Here is an 18,228-nt window from a genome sequence, read left to right as displayed (position 1 = left end):
AAGCAGCTGAGCGCGGGACTCGCCGCACGTTTAGCCTGGGCTGCGCGTATGCCTGGCACAGCCTGGGTCCCAGGGGACCTACGAGTGATAGCCCTGGCGGATCTGGTCTCTTCCCACTCTTTCTCCTCTGCTTCAGCCCGCTAAACTGACTTTAGTCTGGACCTTGGATTAGAAATGTAACCTTCGTGCTTGTTTTCCGGATAAAAATCCTAGCGAGGATGAAGAGAAATAATTTCAAGTTAAAAGCAAGATATGAGCTGGGCAGTTGTGATCTCAGCACTCTGGGAGGCTGAGGCAGGAGGATCACAAATTCGAACCCAGCTTGGGCAATTTAGCAATTTATTGAGATCTGGTCTCATAATTTGAAAAGGGTTGGGGATGTAATTTAGTGTGAAGGGCCTGGCTCCATCTCTGGACCTGCCTATGGGGGTAGGGGAGTGGGAGTGATAAGAATGGCTCTGGCACCCACTAAATGCTGAATGGATGCACAGTATTGAAACCGAAATACTGTGTTACTATTCCAGTGAGGGCCTTCGGCCCTCAACTGCAGCTGCCCGGGGGGTTCAACATTTGCACATCTCCATTTCCACAGTCTTGGATCACTCACAAAATGCACTCACCGCCACACACCTGGCCTCGTCCAGGGCCTGTGTATCTGGCACTGTCTGTATGGCAGGTTCTAGTCCAAGTCTTCACACCCTTAAGCACATAGTAGTAACCTGAAGCGCCAGGTACCAAGGTACCCACGTCACAGCATCAGAAGATCAGAGACGCTCCCTTAATTGCCACATCACATAGCCTATTATGCAGCACAGCCAAGGTTCAGAGCCATCACTTGCTAATGTACAGACGCTCGCCTGTCCTTGTGCATGAATGGGCATGCCATGGGGTGAAGAAAATGTGACTAAAATGTAGCTCCTCCCAGGATGAGGGACCATGGGCTAGTGGAAAAGAGAAACCCTTAAACAGCTCAGCCTAGCACAGTGTGGATCTGGCTAAAAAAGTTTTTCTTTCCTTCTTTTTCGGTGGAACCAGAGATTGAACCCAGAACCTTGGCCCTTGCCAGGGAAGCACTTATTCTACTGAGCCATCTCCCCAGCCCTTCCTTCACAGGCCTGCGCCACTATGACTGGACTCTGTGGCTGGTTCAGCATGATCTGCGGTGGGGCTGGCGCCGCACGTGTTGCCAGGGATCGAACTACAGTCCCTGTGCTTGCTTAAGCTTACCTAAACTGGCGAGAAAACAGTTTCTGAATAAGGATAATGAGCTTCCTGTTTCATCATTTCCTGTAAGTCAGACAGAGGCCACTGACACCACATGCAACGTCTGCTTGGTTGAGAGGTTCACATGCCCTCTCTGAGCCTGGGACCAACTGGGTGTTTGGGCGGCTATGAAGCCCAGGCTCTGGCCCCAGCACACTACCCCACCAATCAGTAAATTCTAAACCCATTCAGGGTGGCCTCTCGGACAGTCCCAGCCACTGAGTATCTGCAGGGAACCTACTGGGTCAGCAGTGTGTGCTGAGGACCCCTCACCTGTATTTTTGTGGCCCTTAACTCGTGGAGAAAAACCCACCGGACAGGATAAATAAGCAAACATGCAGTGTGTCAGCTCCAGCAGGCACAGAGGAGAAAGTAAAGGGCTGATGGAGGAGTGGAGGGGCCAGGTGGGCGTCCAAGCTCTCTGATTGGCCCTGGAGCTTCAGGAATGGGTCCTTTGTGGCACAGGAGGACAGTGGGTGGCAGGCAGCAGCTAGGAGTGGGGGAGAAGAACTGGGGGTGGGATACTCAGGGGAAGTACAAAGAAGTCCCCTCTTGTTGCGAGTGGGCAATGAGGGCCTTGAGGCCAGAAGGGTTCTTAGTAACCCAGGTGGCAGCAGCCCCTGATTTGCCCCGACTTTAGGCACCTCCCACCTCATGTTTGAACTCAGGCCCTTTACACCGAGGACCTTCCTTTTTTTATTTTGAGAAAAGGTCTCCCTATATTGCTAAATTACCCAGGCTGACCTTGAACTTTCAATCCTCCTGCCTCAGCCTCCATCTTGTCAAAGGGAAACTCAGGCTCAAGTACACTGTCACTTGATGACGGAGACAGGTTTAAGAGCACCCTCCAGAACTGTGAGATGGCCCAGGGGGTCACCGTGACAGCCAGGGCAGGGCCAGCAGCCGTCACCACAGAGCTGCACGGTCACAACCCCTCTCTTCCATGCACTCTTAGGTGTTCCGCTCGTCTTTGCTCCTGCCCTGTGCACCTCAGCTTCTCAGTGATCTAGGAGAGCTGAGTGACTCCTGACAGTCCTGGCCCAGCTGCACCCTGCTGCCTCCCAGGCACCCCAGCCCATCTGGCTCACAGCTTGGGGGAGAAGTCAAGAGGGCTGACCCTGGGCAGGCAAGGGAGAGGTTAGAGGTCTGGGGTCTGCAGGCCCACGGTGCAGGGGCAGGATGGTGGGCATCTCGCAGGGCCTACCTGACTGCAGGCCCATGGCTACCCTGAGAAGTGACAGTCCAGTGTGACCAAAAATCTTTGTTGTTTTGTTTTTCAGATAGGGTCTCACTATGTAGTCCAGGCTGTTCTCAACCTCACTATATACTGCAGGCTGGTCTCCAATTCTCAATGATCCTTCTGCCTCAGTCTCCCCAGTGCTGGGGTTACAGGTTTTTATCACCATGCCTAACGATTGAATGTTTTTATGCAGTCTCAAAAAGTTTAAATAATGGGGCTGGAGAGATACATCAGTGGTTTAAGTGCTCGCCTAGCAAGTGCAAGGACCCAGGTTCGATCCCCAAACCTGGGTGCTTCAGGCTGACCACTGAAACCAGGCATGGTGACTGGGCGTGGTGATGCACACCTGTAATCCCAGAGGAGGGGACGCTGAGACAGGAGGATCACTAGAGTCTGAGTTACATAGTGAGACCCTGTACCAAATAAATATTTTTAAAAATTTTTTAATTTAAATATTGCTGTTAAGTCAAATTGTTTTGTGACACCAACTAAAACCAAACCAATCTCCAGGTCTTTTGTTCTATGCGGGTCTCTGAAAAGATAAGCTACAGGTCAATCTTCTTTCCCTTACAATGATTCAACTGCTGCCACCTCCAGGAAGCCCTCCGGGGACCTGCGGAGGTCCTGTGCAGGCCTGGATCTCCCAAGGGGGCCTTTCAGCTTGTGGACCACTCGGTCACAGCCAGCTTGGGGCATCTCCAGCCCCCTAGTGTTCCCTTCACACTGCCACATGGAGAATCTCCTAAAATAAACATTCTTTTTTTTGTGGAGAAGAGGTATTGGGGTTTGAACTCAGGACTTGGGCTTGCCAGGCAGGCACTTAGGCTGCTGAGCATCTCCCCAAAAGCTCCTAATATGAGTCGCTGAGCCTTACTCTCCCCTGCTGCACCACCTCCTGCCCCAGGGTGAGGCCAGTCCTAGCTCGCTGCACTTCCTCCTCTCTGGATCGACTCCCCCTTCCCCCATCCTTGGGCCTGGCATCACTTTTCAAGGCTGAGGTCCAGGGTCTCCCCCTGTAGGAAGCCTGTTAGGATGTCCCAATCCCTGCTCTGGGCCACTGCTAGATGTTGGCCTGCTGCCCCCTCACTGAATGCTTGGTCCTCAGTGAACTCGTTTCTTTCTGCTACATAAGAAGTGGGAACCATGCCTTGTAAGCCACCACATGACTTCCTGAGATTCCTTCTCCGTTAAATGGAACTGATGCGGGGCTGGTGAGATGGCTCAGTGGTCTAAAGCACCTACTTAGAACAAGGTTAGCAAAGCACAGGGACCGCGGTTCAATCCCCCAGCACCACATGCCAGCCAGCCCTGCCCCCTGGTGGGCTGAGCTGGCCACACACACACACACACACACACACACACATACACACACAATAATCAAATAAATTTTAAAAAAATGGAACTGATGAACACAATAGAGTGCTTTTGTGAGCAAGTAATTGTGTGCTACAACCTATGTTTTGTTTTTTGAGACAGGGTCTTGGTATGCAGGTCAGGCTCCCCTTTAACTCATAGTGATCTTTCTGCCTCAGTGTCCAAAATGATGGGATTACAGGTGTGTGTCACACCTCACTTAGTCCCCTTCACCTTTTTATTTTTTGGCGGAACCGGGGATTGAACTCAGACCCTTGCGCTTGCCAGGGAAGCACTTACTCCACTGAGCCATCTCCCTGCCCCCTCCCCCTTTAAAACAGGGTTTCACTGTATAGCACAGGCTGGACTTCAGTTCACTATGTAGCCCAGGCTGGTCTCGAACTCACAGAGATCCTCCTGCTTCAGCCTCCAGAGTCCTGGCATTACAGGCATGCACCACCACATCCTGGTTAAACTTTATTTTGAAACCAGGTGTCCAACTCAGCCTCCTCCTGAATATCTGAGAGAACCATGAGCACCGTGGGCCCAATCCTTTTTTTTTTTTTTTTTTTTTTTTTGCAGAACCAGGGATTGAACTCAGGCCCTTGTACTTGCCAGGCAAGCGCTTATTCTACTAAGCTATCTCCCTTCCCACCCCCACCCCCCTGCATCCGCTTTTTTTTCTTTTTTCACTGGTATTTGCCAACTGTGGTAACTGGGACAAAAGGAAAGGTGAACGGCGACACCCCCTGGACAGGGAAGATGGCTGTAAAGGAAGCGCAAGGAAGGCGGCCAAGATAGTGGAAGAACGCAGATTCGGACACCTGCAGACAGCAGGCTTGGGCACCAGGGCCAAGAAAATCCTAGATTATTTCGAGGGTTGTTTGGGAGCATGTGACAGAAGGATGGGTCCCGTCAGGAGCCAACACTGGTGAAGCTGAGGTGACAGTGGCCCGTGACAGCAGCATAACATGAAAATGGCTAAGGTTCAACCTCTCAAAACTCCTGTCCAGCTGACAACAGTCCCTCCAGGCCACAGCACGGTAGGAGCCCAGAGGGAGAAATGCTGCATTTTGGTCAGGTGCACAGTGGGATCCCGGAAGGCTGCTCGGAGGTGCTTTAAAACAGTGGCATGAGGCGGCCAAGACCCACCTGACAGCCACCTGGAGGGCTGAGGTGGGCAGAGGGGGCTGCTTCAACCAGCATTCTCACAACACAGGTGGTGAATCCAGGGGTGGTGGTGCACACCTGTAACCCCAGCACTCTCAGAGGCTGAGGCAGGATCACAGGTTCGAGTCCAGCCTGTGCAACTCAGCCACTTAGTGAGACCTTGTTCCAAAATTTAAAATAAGGGCTGGTGAGATGGCTCAGTGGTCTAAAGCACCTACTTAGAACAAGCTTAGCAAAGCACAGGGACCGCGGTTCAATCCCCCAGCACCACATGCCAGCCAGCCCTGCCCCCTGGTGGACTAAGCTGGCTGGCCATCCACCCACCCACCCACACACACATAAAAAAATACAATCAAAATTTAAAATAAAAAATGCTAGGGATGTAACTCAATTTGAAGGCCTTGGGCCGGGGAGATAGCTCAGTGGAATAAGCGCTTCCCTGGCAAACGCAAGGGCCTGAATTCAATCCCTGGTTCTGAAAAAACACACAAACAAAAAAATCAATTTGAAGGCCCTGATTCCAATCCCTTGGGTGTGTGTGGAGGCGGGGGGACCTCTCCACAGAGGACGCGAGGCAAGTGCTGTACCACTCAGCCACATCCCCAGCCCTTCCACACTGAGGATGAACCGAACCAGAAGCCTCACCAGATGGCCTGCCCTAAAGCCAGGTTGATGGTTGGCTGATCAGTTAAGGCACTGAGCCCTCGGAGGACCCTGGGGTACTGGGGAGGGTGACACACAGTTCCCAACAGGAACCCAGAGTTCTCCAGACCCTGCCCTGGCTACCAATAGGAAGGGGAGAATGCTCTTTGCTCAGCCTGGCTTCTGCAGTCCCACCAGTGCCAACCTGTCAAGACCCAGGTCCCTGGTCCCTTTAGCTCACCACTGGATACCCTTATGTATTTGGCCATGCAGAGAACTGCTTGAACCAATATTCTTTCTTCCCATAATGTGATGGATCGCTAACTGGTGGTCAACTTCTTACATTCGGCTGAATTAAATTAACGTAGTGCTGGGTGCAGAAGGCTGGAGAAGCTGCCAGGACCTGTTAGGAACGTCGTTTGGAGAAGCTGTTAGAAGCTGTTAGTTCTCTTATGCTGTTCTGCTGGAGGACCTTGTCATGCTGGCTTTCCCAATGAACTCTGGAGGAGCTCTGGTCCTCATGTTGAGCACCACTTCCTGTCCCTGGAGGGGAAGCTGGTGCACTGCCCAGCCTCAGGAAGAAGCTTGGTGCACTGGCTTTCCTGATGGGAACTCAGCTTTCCTCATTGTTGGAGGAGCTCAGGATCTTGCTGTTGCTGAGGGTGGCTGTGGTCCCTTTGGGGGAGCTCTGGTGCTTACCTGAGCATGGCTTCCTGGCTCCAGGTCAGATCCCTCAGCCTGCTAGTACAGATCCTTTATCCCACTGGCATAGACTTCCCAGCTTCCACCACTGACCTTTGGGCCTTTCCAGCACACGTCCATGAAGCGGACCTGCATGAGACTTTGTCATGGGCTCTAGGCCTCCAGCTGGACTTGTGGGAGGCATTGATATGAGCTCCAGGTTTTCAGTTAGATGCAGGATATTAGGATCCAGGCCCTCAGCTGGAGTCTTTAGTTTGTGTGTGGACAGATTTCCTGCACTTGTATATGATTCTTGGGTGATTCCTTATGAACTAATATTATAAACTGTGTCCTTTATTATTTTATTCCCCTTGCAAGAACCCCAAATGGCTGCTAGCAACACAATCCTCAATTTCCATCTAGGAACATTTTCCAGTACAGCCTGGAACTGCCAGGTTCTCTTTTTCTGAGACAGGGTCTCTCTATGCAGTTCAGGCTGGCCTTGGGCTCACTTTGCAGCCCAGGCTGGTCTCAAACTTGTAGTAATTCTCCTGCCTTAGCCTCCCGAGGGCTCGGATTACAGACGTGCATCTCCATGCCTGACGAAGCTGCCAGGTTCTCTTGCAGCTAGGAATCCCCTCCTTGCCCTCTGCCTTTGGCTTTTGCTTGGCCCACAGACAGGCACTGAGGGATTTTACAAGTCTTTTGGCTTGTGGTGATACATAACTGTGATCCCAGCAATCACAAGGTAGGAGGATAGCCAGGAGTTCAGGGCCAGCCAGAACTATACAGCAAATTACCTCAAAGAAAATGAAATAATAAAATATCAAAGATCTTCTCTGTCCCTTCCTCCTGATCTGATGGTTGTAGCTCAAGCAGCCATCTTGGCCTGTGAGGCAGAAGCCACGTGTCAAATACGGCCCAAAGGGGGAGCTAAAGGCCTGCTCCCAGCTCTCCAGTGAGCCACGGGCTCCCTAGTCTTCTTGGTTCCGTTGTTAGCTCTACCTCATCCTTCCTAGTGAGGCTCCTAAAGGCCCAACCTTAATCCTCTAGCAAGGACGCTCCCAGGTGCAGGGCAGAGGTACTCTTGGGAGAACAGCCAGGGTCTCCAAAGGGTTTGGACACCACTACCTGAGCCCAGGATGGGCTGGCCACATGAGTGTGACTCAATTTCCCCAAGAGCTAGGAGAACCAATGGCTCACAGGAGGGGTGCATGAGATTTATTAACAGACAGCCCCATGTTCCTAAGTAACACTGGAGGTTCAGGAAGGGGTGTGGCCAGGGGTGCCAGTGCTGCAGGAGGTGGGTGCTATCCAGGGCCTCAGCTCAGCCAATCCTGTTATCTTCCTGACACTGAGAAGTCAGGGAGGTGGCAGGGACAGAAGGGCCAGGCCAAGGCCTTGTGGGCTCTCCAGAGCAGCAGGTACACTCTGGGTTCCCACATAACCTCACTGGCCCCTCTCAAGAAGACACGAAGGATGGACCCTCAGCCCTGACACTTCCACTACCCAGAGCTTCCCCATGGGATGTGGTGTCCAAGGAAGGATGCACAAACCACACAAGCGCACAGGCGATGTGTTGCTGGTGGGGTTCATGAGGGGAGAAACCAAGCTGACTTTACAGGTTCTTCTGGTGGCCCTGGGCATGGAGGGCAACAGTCTAGGACCAAGAGATGTCCTGGCTTCCCAGCCCCAGGCCATGGGGTCACCACCTTGTGTAGCTGGGTTACAGGGACAGCTGCGCTATGACAGCCCTGGACCTTGAGGCTCACTCCCCACTGTGGTGCGTCCGGCCCGTCAGTCGGCGTCGCTGGGTCTTGCTGGTGCGGGTGGCACTTGGGGGCTTCTTGGTGGAGTCCTGGACCCGCCGGGGACGTTTCCTCTTCACTTTTTTGCGGCTGTGTGCATGCAGGGATGCCGTGAGGTTGGAGATCCTGCAGGAGGGCAGAGGTTGGTGAGGCCAGGCCTATTTACCCAGGGAACAAGTTTGGGGTGAGGCTGAGCAGGGGTAAGTGGTCGGCTGGCTCACGGAGGGTAAGTCGGGATCACCCCCAAATGTCCAGAGCACCAAATTCACTCTGCTGACTCAAGAGCCTGCCAGCCCCACAGCTGCCCATTGCCACCCCCTCTCCACGGGCCTGGTCAGCAATGGAAGGACTCCAGGGAGGCCAGGCAGGGCTCACCGTTGAGACAGTAGGGGGTCTTTGGACTTCCTGGGTAAGGCTTTGGCTGGCTTCTCCATGGACGCCTCCTCCTCCTTGGACTGGTCCTCAGCCCCTTGCTAGGGAAGCACAGGCCAAGAACAGTCACAGAGGGCAGATGGGGCCTGGGCTGAGGCCACAGAGTCAGTGGGCACAAGAATCAGTGTCCAGCCCCGAGCCAGTGTCAGAGCGGACAGCGCTGCCTCTAGCCATTCCCCTGTCTCTTACTAGCTCATAGCAGGCAGAAAGCCGAGCACAACAGAAGTGGCTTTGCAGAAGGAGAGCATGACATGAACTGCTGAGTGCGAGACTCGAGGGGGAAGGACTCAGAAAGCAGTGGCTGCCCGATGTAAGGACCTTGCAACAAGGGGAAGAAACTCCCTTTACACCATTAACTGTGCACATGTGGCCCTCCGCATCTGGCAGTCAGACTCAACCACCCCTGGCAAAAAGCTCAGGAAAATGCCATCCTGTCTGCACCGCCTGTGCAGCCTGTGTCCGAGCTCCCTAACCACACAGGGCAACGATCACTTACAGTGATGCCGCACACCTCTACTCCCAGCAACCGGGAGGCTGAGGCAGAACACTGCCACAACTTCAAGGCCAGCCAGGACTACACAGTGAGACTGTCTCAAAACCAACCAACCAACCAACCAACCAACCAACCATAATTATGCACCATTTACATTGCTCTGGTGTCACTGAGTAACCCAGACCTGATTTCAAGTAGATGGGAGGCCGCGCTTAGGTTCGATTCAAATCCCACACCGTTTTATGTGGGGGCCATCAGCAGCCACAGATTTCCTTATCTCGGGGTCCTGGAATCAACCCTACACAGGTATCGAGGAGCAGACGTACACATTTATAACACACACACATCCGACAGAGCCAAGAAATGTGTGACGAAGCTGAAGTTGTGGACACGCCTGTCATCCCAGCACTGGGGAGCCAAACAGGAGGACTGCAAGTTCCAGCCCAGCCTGGGCAACTTATCAACCCATCAACCTAGTGAGACCCTGCCTCAACAGAAAAACAGGAACGGCGCTGGGGACGCGGCTCAGTGTTACAGCACTCTGGCCCTGCACCAGGCGCTCTCGGAACCCCACACACATGCACACAAGTGTTTCATGAAACCATATTGGCCATGATGCCTTCTCATGCTTTCAATTCTAGTTTTTTCCTACTTTCAATGCAACTGCAGGCTACTGATGACTGACGCCCCACACGCTGTGAACTCACTGCCGGTGCAGAGTGCCAAGGTATTGCTGTGAAGCACACAACAGAACCACCACTATCAATAGCAATCCTTTTTTTTTTTTTTTGGCGGAACCAGGGATCGAACTCAGGGCCTTGTGCTTGCCAGGAAAGCTCTTATTCCACTGAGCCATCTCCCCAGCCCCAATAGCAATCTTTTGTTTACTACGTGCTGGGCCTGGTGCCACATGATCTGCCACTTTATCCCCACAACAATGCCACGAGGGAGAAGCCACCAGCAGCCCCACCCCCCACCTCAGTGCAGGAGACAGGGAAGCAGCAGGGCCCGGAAGTTTCACAGACATGCTCGGCAGGGATCCAGGCTCAGCAGCACCAAGGTCAGGGAATGAAGGGGCTGGAAGGGAGCAAGTCCCTTGCTCTGCCATCCTCACGATGATAAGGCCAGCATGGAGCAGCCCGAGAGGTCTGTCCTTTTCTTTCCCAGGGACAGAACTGGGACCTACCTCAGGCTGTGGCAATCCAAGCAGCCGGGCCCCCGAGAGGTCCAGGTCACTGATGGTGGTCACAGTGACGGTGTGGTTGGGGTGGTCGTACTGTACTGACTCAGTCTTGGCTGTCACCAGCCGGTCCAGCTCATCTGCTTCCTCTATAGAGAGGGCAGAGACCAATTCTCAGTCCCAAAACAAGCAACGAGGCTCCAGTCTCCTCCCAGCCTTGGAGGGCAAACTCCAAGTAATAGCAGGAGCTGATGCCTCCCTGACTTCTACCCTTAGTCCTTTCAGTCCTCAGAAACAGCTCTCTAGGGGGCCATAGTGGTGCCCAGCTGTAATTCCAACTAGCTACTTGGAAGGCTGAGGCAGGAGGATTTCTAGTTTGAGACCAACTTGAAATATTTGGCAATTAGTGCACGCCTGTAGTTCCAGCACTCAGGAGGCTGAGGCAGGAGGATGTTGCAAATTTGAGACCAGCCTGAACCACTGTGAGCTCAAGGCCAGCCTGAACTGTATAGGGTGACCCTGCCTCAAAAAAAAAAAAAAAAAAGAGAAAGAAAAAAAAGGCAATTTAGTGAAACTGTTTCAAAATTCTAAAAATAGTAACAAAAAGGGCTGGGAACATAGCTCAATATGTAGGTCTCAGGTTCAATTCCCACAATCACAAAATAAATAAAAACCAGCCACAACTGAGTGTTGTGGAGCACACCTATAACCTCCACACTGGGGGCAACCAACTCGGGTCCCCTTCTGTCCCTCTCTCAGACAGAAGTTTTCTTTCCCCTAATAAATATATTTTGCTGTGAACCTCTGTTGAAAATCTCCACACTGGGAGGCTAGGAAAGGATTACAAATCTGAAGATAGCCTGAGCAATTCAGCAAGGCTCTGTCTCAAAATAAAAATACATATAGATGGGTGAGGGATGTAGGCCAATGTGAAGGTTCCCGGTTCAACCCCAATACTGAAAGGAAAAAAAAAGAAAAAGAAGAAAAAGAAAAAGAAACCGAGGTTTAGGGGCTGGGGAGATGCCTCAGTAGGATAAGCGCTTGACTGGCAAACTCAAGGATCTGAGTTCAATCCCTAGTTCTGCCAAAAAAGAAAGAAAGAAACCGAGGTCTGTATTCAGGCCCAGATGACCATGGAGTCTGGGTTCCTTTTGCTCTGTGATCCTTGTACTCAGAGGTGTTCCTGGTCACCACCAAGACCTCGACAGCACCGAAGGAAGTCCCTTGTGCAGCTCCCCTCCCAGCCACAAGATGCACCAAAACCAGGTCAGGCCAAGGAAAGGACTCACCCAGCGCCTCCTCTCTCTCTGCCAGCATCTTCAAGTATTCCTGGTGGCGCTGGAGACAAACAGGAAGGGGACACATTGTGTCTGCCATCTGAACCCAGTCAGGCAGACAGGGGCGCTGCTCCGCTCCAGTGAATGAGCACACACCCTCGCCTTGGCTAGGCCAGGGGCCCTGCTCCCCAGGACTGCCCCCCAGACCTCCTCCCGGAGCTTCTTCTGCTCCTCCTTCAGCCGCTGCTTAATCTCCTCGATGGCTGCCTTTTTCCGCTCCACCTTTCGCTTATGGAAGCCAGTCAAGTACTCCCTATGAGAAGAAAGAGGGAGAGCTGGGAGGAGACACAGGAAAGAGGGGACTCTATAAGAGAGAAAAGACCCAGTGCCACTCTACGCCCGGGGACATCTCTCTGCATTAACTCCCAGAACTCTCATGACAAGCAGGTATCAGTCCCTATTTTGCAGTCTGTGTTACTTGCCCAAGACCACACATATTTTATCTATTTTTTAAAAAATCTTTTATTTATTTGGTACAGGGTTTCACTCTGCAGCCCAGGCTGGCCTTGAACTTGAAGTCATCTTTCCTCTGCCTCCCCAGTGCTGGGGTTACAGGCTTGTGCCACCACACCCAGCTCTCATGGATACTTAAGGACAAGGATACGTGCTGAGAAACACGTTGCCAGGAGACAGTTCAGGCTCAGGCAGCAAGCACGCTAACCTAGATGGGTCTGCCACGATGCGGCTTATCGAGACAGGCCTATTACAGGTGACAGGACAGTGTAAGTGTAGAAAAGGGACGGAGGGAGATGAGCTTTCTTTTTTTTTTTTAATTTATTTTGTGTGTGTGTGTGTGTGTGTGTGTGTGTGTGTGTGTGTGTGTGTGGCCAGCTCAGCCCACCAGGGGGTGCAGCTGGCTGGCATGTGGTGCTGGGGGATCGAACCGCGGTCCCTGTGCTTTATCAAGCTTGTTCCAAGTAGGTGCTTTAGACCACTAAGCCATCTCTCCAGCCCCAGGCGATGCGCTTTCCGCGGCACACTCTCACTTCAAACTAGGCCAAGTGGAGGACACATGGAGCTGGTGCTGACTCCTTTTAGACTGTCCCATTTCATTACTCTGGCATTCATTACTCTCCCATTTTTGGCAGGACTCTGAAGAACGCCTTTCACTCAAAAATCCGCCTCCAAAATCCGTCGTGAGACCAACAGCCATTTCCCTGGGTCACCTGCCGCGAACCCAGCTGTGGGGTCCATTAGTGTCCCCCCGGGATTTCCCGGTGATGCCTAGGAATTTAGCTCTCTCCATCATCGGACCTGTGCCGCCTGCTCTTTCCATTTGGTTCTGGCGGCCAGCACTGGGCTTTCCCCCATGCCCCTGCTGCTGCCACCCGCCGTTGCGGAGGCTCAGCGGTTCGGCTTTCAGGCCCAGAGCCTGCAACACCGCGGGAGCCCGACTGAATGAATGAACGTCAGCCGCAATCGTGAGCGGCTAAGAGCTGCTGTCTGTAGGGCAGATCACCAGGCTGCGCTGGGGTGGCCCAAGCCATGGATCACAGCGCGCTGGGGGCGCCGGGCCGGACGCGTGACCCCAAGCCCGCGAGGCTCCCAGCCCCCGCAGAGGCGTCTGGGAGATCCTGCCCGGGGGCGGGGCCGGAAGAGACCTCGGTGCGAGCGCGCGCGATCCGGGTCTGGCCTTCGCTTTGCTGGGCAGCCCGACGGGGGTTCTTGCCCGGCCTTGCCACTTACCGCCGCTTCTCTTCATCAAAGCTGAGGACGAGCCGGGGCCGCCGGTCGTCACCATCACGTTTTTTCTTCTTGTTTCGGCCCATAGTAGTGAGGCTTCCGGCAGTGCAGATCTCCCTACTGCCTAAGAGACTTCCGGGTGTAGCATCGACAGCCTTCCGGGCAACACTTTCTCACCATTGCCCCATAGTTCCGCCCTCTAGGCTCCGCCTTTTAAAGGGGCCGCTCAGTTTGTGTCGTCTCTTGCTTTCTATGGGTACAGTTTTGGCTCTCTTCTGAGTGAGTCCCAGAGCCTCCCGCTCCCCCAGATTGGCTTCAGTGAGAACGAGGCTCTCAGGCCCATCACCTAGGACCGGGCCTGGCACGAGTAGATGCTCGATATGGACTTACTTGTGAACGGCCAAAAGAGACTGGTCCTTATTTGACTCTTATGTCAACTCCTTGGCTTCTCCAAAAACAAGGCACACAGCCTGGATTTGCACACTGTGCCCACTGCAGCTGTGTGGTCCCAGGCGCCGCTTTCTAGCCACTAGGGCCCAGTGCACAGGGTCCCAGGCAGCTGTCCCTCTATCCAGCCACTTAAGCTCCCCAGCGACCACCTTGGCACCTTCCCTGAGTAGAGGCATCTCCCTGGCTGCAGTGATGCCCACTGAAGATGTCCAGAGAGCTGTCTTCTGATGGTTTGGGAATCTGGAATCGAACTCAGGGTCCTCTGCTTACCAGGCAGGCGTAGTGCCACTGAGCTATAGCCCTAGCTGGGAGCTGCCTTCTGTAGCTGGGCTGCCTCCTCTAGTGCCAGCTCCAGTACCCACCCAGATGACAGCAGCTAAAAATGAAGGCTCTGCTCCTGGGCTGGATAAGTAAAAAAACCTGCCTCTGTCTCTCTCTCTCTCTCTCTCTTTTTTTTTTTTTCCTTCCTTGAGAGAAGGTCCTGTTCTATAGTCCATACCCGGCTAGAAACCGGCTTCTCTTACCTGATCCTTTGTAGACTTCTTTCCTCTCCACCCATCGTTCATTTGAACACCTTCTGTGCCAAAGATGTTTCCAGAGTCTCCCTGTGTAATCCTTGAAGCCTCCTGCTTATGGATGAGGAGTCTGAGGCTCAGAGATGGACAGCAACTTAACCAAAGATGCTCAGCGAGGGGCTCAGAGGACTCTGTCATCTACACAGTGTGCCTCTGCCTTCCCAGGGCTTCTGCTGCGACACAGAGACAGGGCAAGGAGGCAGAGCGCTGCACCAGACCACAGCCGGCAGCTCTGCAGGGCTGGCGCTTGCTCTGTCCAGCCCTGGCTGCAGCCCCTCAGGGATCAGGGAGCCGCAGCTGCTCTGATGCTTCAGACCCTTCCCAGGGCGTCTCAGGAGCACTCAGCCCCAGGAAAGAAGATATTTCTTAATTTATTTTTTTTATTTTTTTTTATTATTTTTTTTTTTTTCTGAGAAAAAAGTATATATTTAGAATTAGCCAGCTGGACTCAGTTTAGATGATCCCAATTTTGTTGGCAACATCCAATGCATCATAATCAGGAGCCAGTCGAACATATGTCTTCTCTCCATCAGGCCTGATTAGGGTATTGACCTTGGCAACATCAATGTCATAAAGCTTCTTTACAGCCTGTTTGATTTGGTGCTTATTGGCTTTGACATCCACAATGAACACGAGTGTGTTGTTGTCCTCAATCTTCTTCATGGCGGACTCTGTGGTCAGGGGGAACTTGATGATGGCATAGTGGTCAAGCTTGTTTCTCCTGGGGGCGCTCTTCCGAGGGTATTTGGGCTGCCTCCGGAGCCGGAGCGTCTTGGGACGGCGGAAGGTGGGCGACGTTCGTATCTTCTTCTTTTTGTGGCTGTGGATGCCTTTCAGCACGGCCTTTTTGGCCTTCAAAGCTTTTGCTTTGGCTTCAGCTTTGGGAGGGGCAGGGGCTTCCTTCTTTGCTTTCGGCGCCATCTTGGTAAAAAGGCCGATATTTCTTAATTTATTGAGCATCTTCATTGGCAGGCACAGCAAGTGGTGGCCTATTCTCTGAATAGAAATGACGAAGATAATGAACAAAAAAAATCACAACAGGGCCGGCCAAATAGCTCAGCAGATTAAAGCATCTGCAAGCAGGTCCGGCGCTGCCGTGCTGGCCCCGCCCCCGGGACACAGTGAGACAGCAATTGAGACTGGGCATGGTGGAACATGCCTGTAATCCTAGCTCTTGGGAGGCTGTAAACAGGTGGATCATTGAGTCCGATCTAGTAATAAGACCCTGAACATCATGTAGACCCTTCCCTAAAATAAAAAAGAATCACAACAGCCAGGCATGGCAGCAGGCACCTGTAATCCCAGCACTTGGGAGGCTGAGGCAGGAGGATCACTGTGAGTTTGAGGCCAGCCTGAGCTACGGAGTGAACTCAAGACCACCCTGAGCCACACAGAAAGACACTGTCTCAAAAAAAAAAAAAAAAAAACGAAGCAAAAGGAGTGGAGAGCCAGCATTACAGGGTCTCTGTCAGCTGCACAACTCCATGGGGAAGATACTGGGCCTGTATTGACTCAGTTTGACAGACAGGAAACTGAGGCTCAGAGATGTTGAGTAACTGACCCAAGCACACCCAGAAATCAAGCTGGGGTTTAAATACAGGGGCCCTCTCCTTCCTGCCCAGCGCTGTGTGTCCTGTGGTCCAGGCTTGGAGTAGTAGTGTGAGTGCTCAACCAAGCATGGGCGAAGCAGTGTGGGTGAAGTGACAAAGCCTAGGAAACACTTCCGCTGATGTCCACCAGAGGGCGCGCTCTGCAGCCAGGGTGCTAAAGATGTTGCTCTCTGGGTGGCCGCTAGGGAGCCCCAGAAGATGGGCCGTGGCTCGTGGGACCGTCTTGGAAGGGTGTGCTCCATCCTCTGACCTTAGAAAACTGGCCCCAGGAGCCCCAGAGATCGTTACGTTTTTGGGGGGAGAAAACTGAGGCAGGGATGTAAGAGCTGCCAAGGGCCCCACGCGCAGTACTGATGTCCCTGAGAGTGAGGTCTGGTGAGTCCCACACCCACCGAGCCTTGTCTGGAGACGCAGGCCTCGCACTCAGGCCTCACAGCAGGGGCGTCCCAGGGTGTCCTCACATCACGCGCGAGAGGATGGGGCGGCGATGGGGCGCCAGATCTGTCACCAGCCCCGGTGCGCAGGTGAGGGGATCACAGTGCCAGCACCTCCCTGGTGCAGGTAATTTCTAGGAAAGGGGGTACAAGACCTGCAACCACGAAGTTGGGAGCCTGGGGGGCTCCCCTCAGGCTTAGCTGGATCTGGAATGTCTTGATCCCTCCCCCCCACACACACATCACACTAAGCTACATCCCCCGATTTTTCTCATTTTTGGTGGCTGGCAGGGTTCCACCCAGGGTTCCGGGGCCAGCACAGCATGTGGTACTGGGGATTGATACACGGTCCTTGCGCTTGCCAGGCAAGTACTTAGACCTCCAAGCTATCTCCCCAGAGCTTTGGGGTTGTTTTGTGTGTGTGTGTGTGTGTGTGTGTGTGTGTGTGTACCAGGGATTGAACTCAGGACCTTGCACTTGCCAGGGAGGTGCTTATGCCACTGAGCTATCTCCCCTATTGTCTTCTTATGCAGTTCAGTCTGGGTTTGAACTCACTTTTTTTTTAAAAATTATTTATTTATTTATTGTGTGTGTGTGTGTGTGTGTGTGTGGCCAGCTCAGCCCACCAGGGGGCGGGGCTGGCTGGCATGTGGTGCTGGGGGATTGAACCGCGGTCCCTGTGCTTTGCTTTGCTTAGCTTAGCTTGTTCTAAGTAGGTGCTCTAGACCACTGAGCCATCTCACCAGCCCTTGAACTCACTTTGTATGGCCCAGGCTAGCTTCAAACTTGCAACGATCCTCCTGCCTCAGTTTCCCGAGTGTTGGGATTACAGGCGTGCATCACCACACCTGGCACTAGGACTTGTCACCCAGAGCCCATTTCCTCCCCTTCACTTTGGAGAAATTGGTGTAGGGCTCGCGATACAGAACCTCCAGACCATATAAGGAAAATCTAACTCCCAACCTGATAGATGTTCCGTCGCCAAGTTTGTGTTCTCTAAAATCAAGGAATGAATTCTAGGAACAACAGAGGCTAAGAGTAAAAGGAATTTGAGAGAAACAAAAACTTCTAAGAGACAGAAGAGGGGCCTGGAAAGTGGGCTGCTCGCCAACCCCGTTTCTCAAGGGTATTTATGGAGCAAAGCCTCAAGGAGAATCACTTGGATTAAATAAGGATCAGAGGACAGGGAGATGGCTCAGTGGAATAAGCGCTTCCTGGCAAGCACAAGGGCCTGAGTTCAATCCTTGGTTTGGTTCCATAAAAATAAATAAGGATCAAACTGGGAGAAGCAAATCATGTCAAAAGCACACATGGTGTGGACAAGACCTTTCCTGAAAGGGGTGGGGGGAAAGAGCCCCCCCGCCGTGCGCCCCAAGGTGATTGATGCCAATCAAGAATATCAATCACCCTTCATCCCTAGGGGAATATATGGTTGAGCGGCTCCTCCCTTACTCAAAGCAGGCCTTCAGTGACTGTGCCTCCAGCCACAGCTGTCTTCTGCTCTGAACTTCTGAGGGCTTAGCCCTGTCTTAACTGCCTACAGCATTTCTGAATAACTTACCTATCTATAATAAAATGACATCTCTAAAAGTAGTAGAGGGCCGGGGATGTAGCTCAGTGGCACAATACTTGCCTGACAAGCACAAGGCTGAGTTTGAATCCTGATACCAAAAAAGAAAAAAAAAAAAAAGTAGTGAGCATGACAGGGCATGGTGGCACATGCCTATAATCCCAGAATTTAGGAGGCTGAGGTAGGAGGATAGCCATGAGTTCCAGGCCTGGGATAATAGTGAGAACCTGTCTCAAAAACAAGGGCCGGGGAGATGGCTCAGTGGAATAAGTGCTTCCCTGGCAAGCACAAGAGCCTGAGTTCAATC

At 52.7% G+C, this 18,228-nt stretch overlaps 2 protein-coding genes across 3 annotated transcripts in view; both read right to left on the bottom strand.

The window, feature by feature from the left end:
- Positions 1-7,257: 7,257 nt before the first annotated feature.
- Positions 7,258-13,458, bottom strand: Nol12 (nucleolar protein 12). Of its 2 annotated transcripts, none has more exons than XM_023718944.1 (6): positions 13,286-13,442; positions 11,747-11,874; positions 11,552-11,600; positions 10,269-10,411; positions 8,533-8,630; positions 7,258-8,283 (listed from the first exon to the last, which is right to left on the bottom strand). In XM_023718944.1, the coding sequence occupies exons 1-6, from the start codon at positions 13,338-13,340 to the stop codon at positions 8,118-8,120; spliced, it is 639 nt and encodes a 212-aa protein (XP_023574712.1). In that variant the 5' UTR covers positions 13,341-13,442; the 3' UTR covers positions 7,258-8,117. The 2 variants fall into 2 exon arrangements, with proteins under 2 accessions (XP_023574712.1, XP_004634654.1); XM_004634597.2 differs by having other exon boundaries at positions 7,263-8,283; positions 11,747-11,852; positions 13,286-13,458.
- Positions 13,459-15,974: 2,516 nt separating this feature from the next.
- Positions 15,975-18,228, bottom strand: part of Lgals1 (galectin 1) — a 6,447-nt gene continuing 4,193 nt past the window's right edge. The window contains exons 4-5 of the mRNA XM_023718945.1: positions 16,269-16,333; positions 15,975-16,098 (exon numbers count right to left, since the gene is read on the bottom strand). Of these exons, the coding sequence (XP_023574713.1) occupies positions 15,975-16,098; positions 16,269-16,333 (189 nt within the window). The remainder of the gene's footprint in view (positions 16,099-16,268; positions 16,334-18,228) is intronic.

Source organism: Octodon degus, unplaced genomic scaffold (assembly GCF_000260255.1).
Source record: "Octodon degus isolate 3935 unplaced genomic scaffold, OctDeg1.0 scaffold00064, whole genome shotgun sequence".
Lineage (NCBI taxonomy): Eukaryota > Metazoa > Chordata > Mammalia > Rodentia > Octodontidae > Octodon > Octodon degus.
This window is presented reverse-complemented; position numbering and strand designations above follow the sequence as displayed.

What these genes read in the sequence shown, in the direction of transcription:
- Nol12 (XM_004634597.2), bottom strand. Translation starts at nt 13,368, where the DNA reads ATGGGCCGAAACAAGAAGAAAAAACGTGATGGTGACGACCGGCGGCCC. An exon ending in AGAAGAAGCTCCGGGAGGAG is followed by an intron (nt 11,601 to 11,746) that starts GTCTGGGGGGCA and finishes GTTTGTCTCCAG; the next exon opens with CGCCACCAGGAATACTTGAA. An exon ending in TTGGATTGCCACAGCCTGAG is followed by an intron (nt 8,631 to 10,268) that starts GTAGGTCCCAGT and finishes GTGCTTCCCTAG; the next exon opens with CAAGGGGCTGAGGACCAGTC.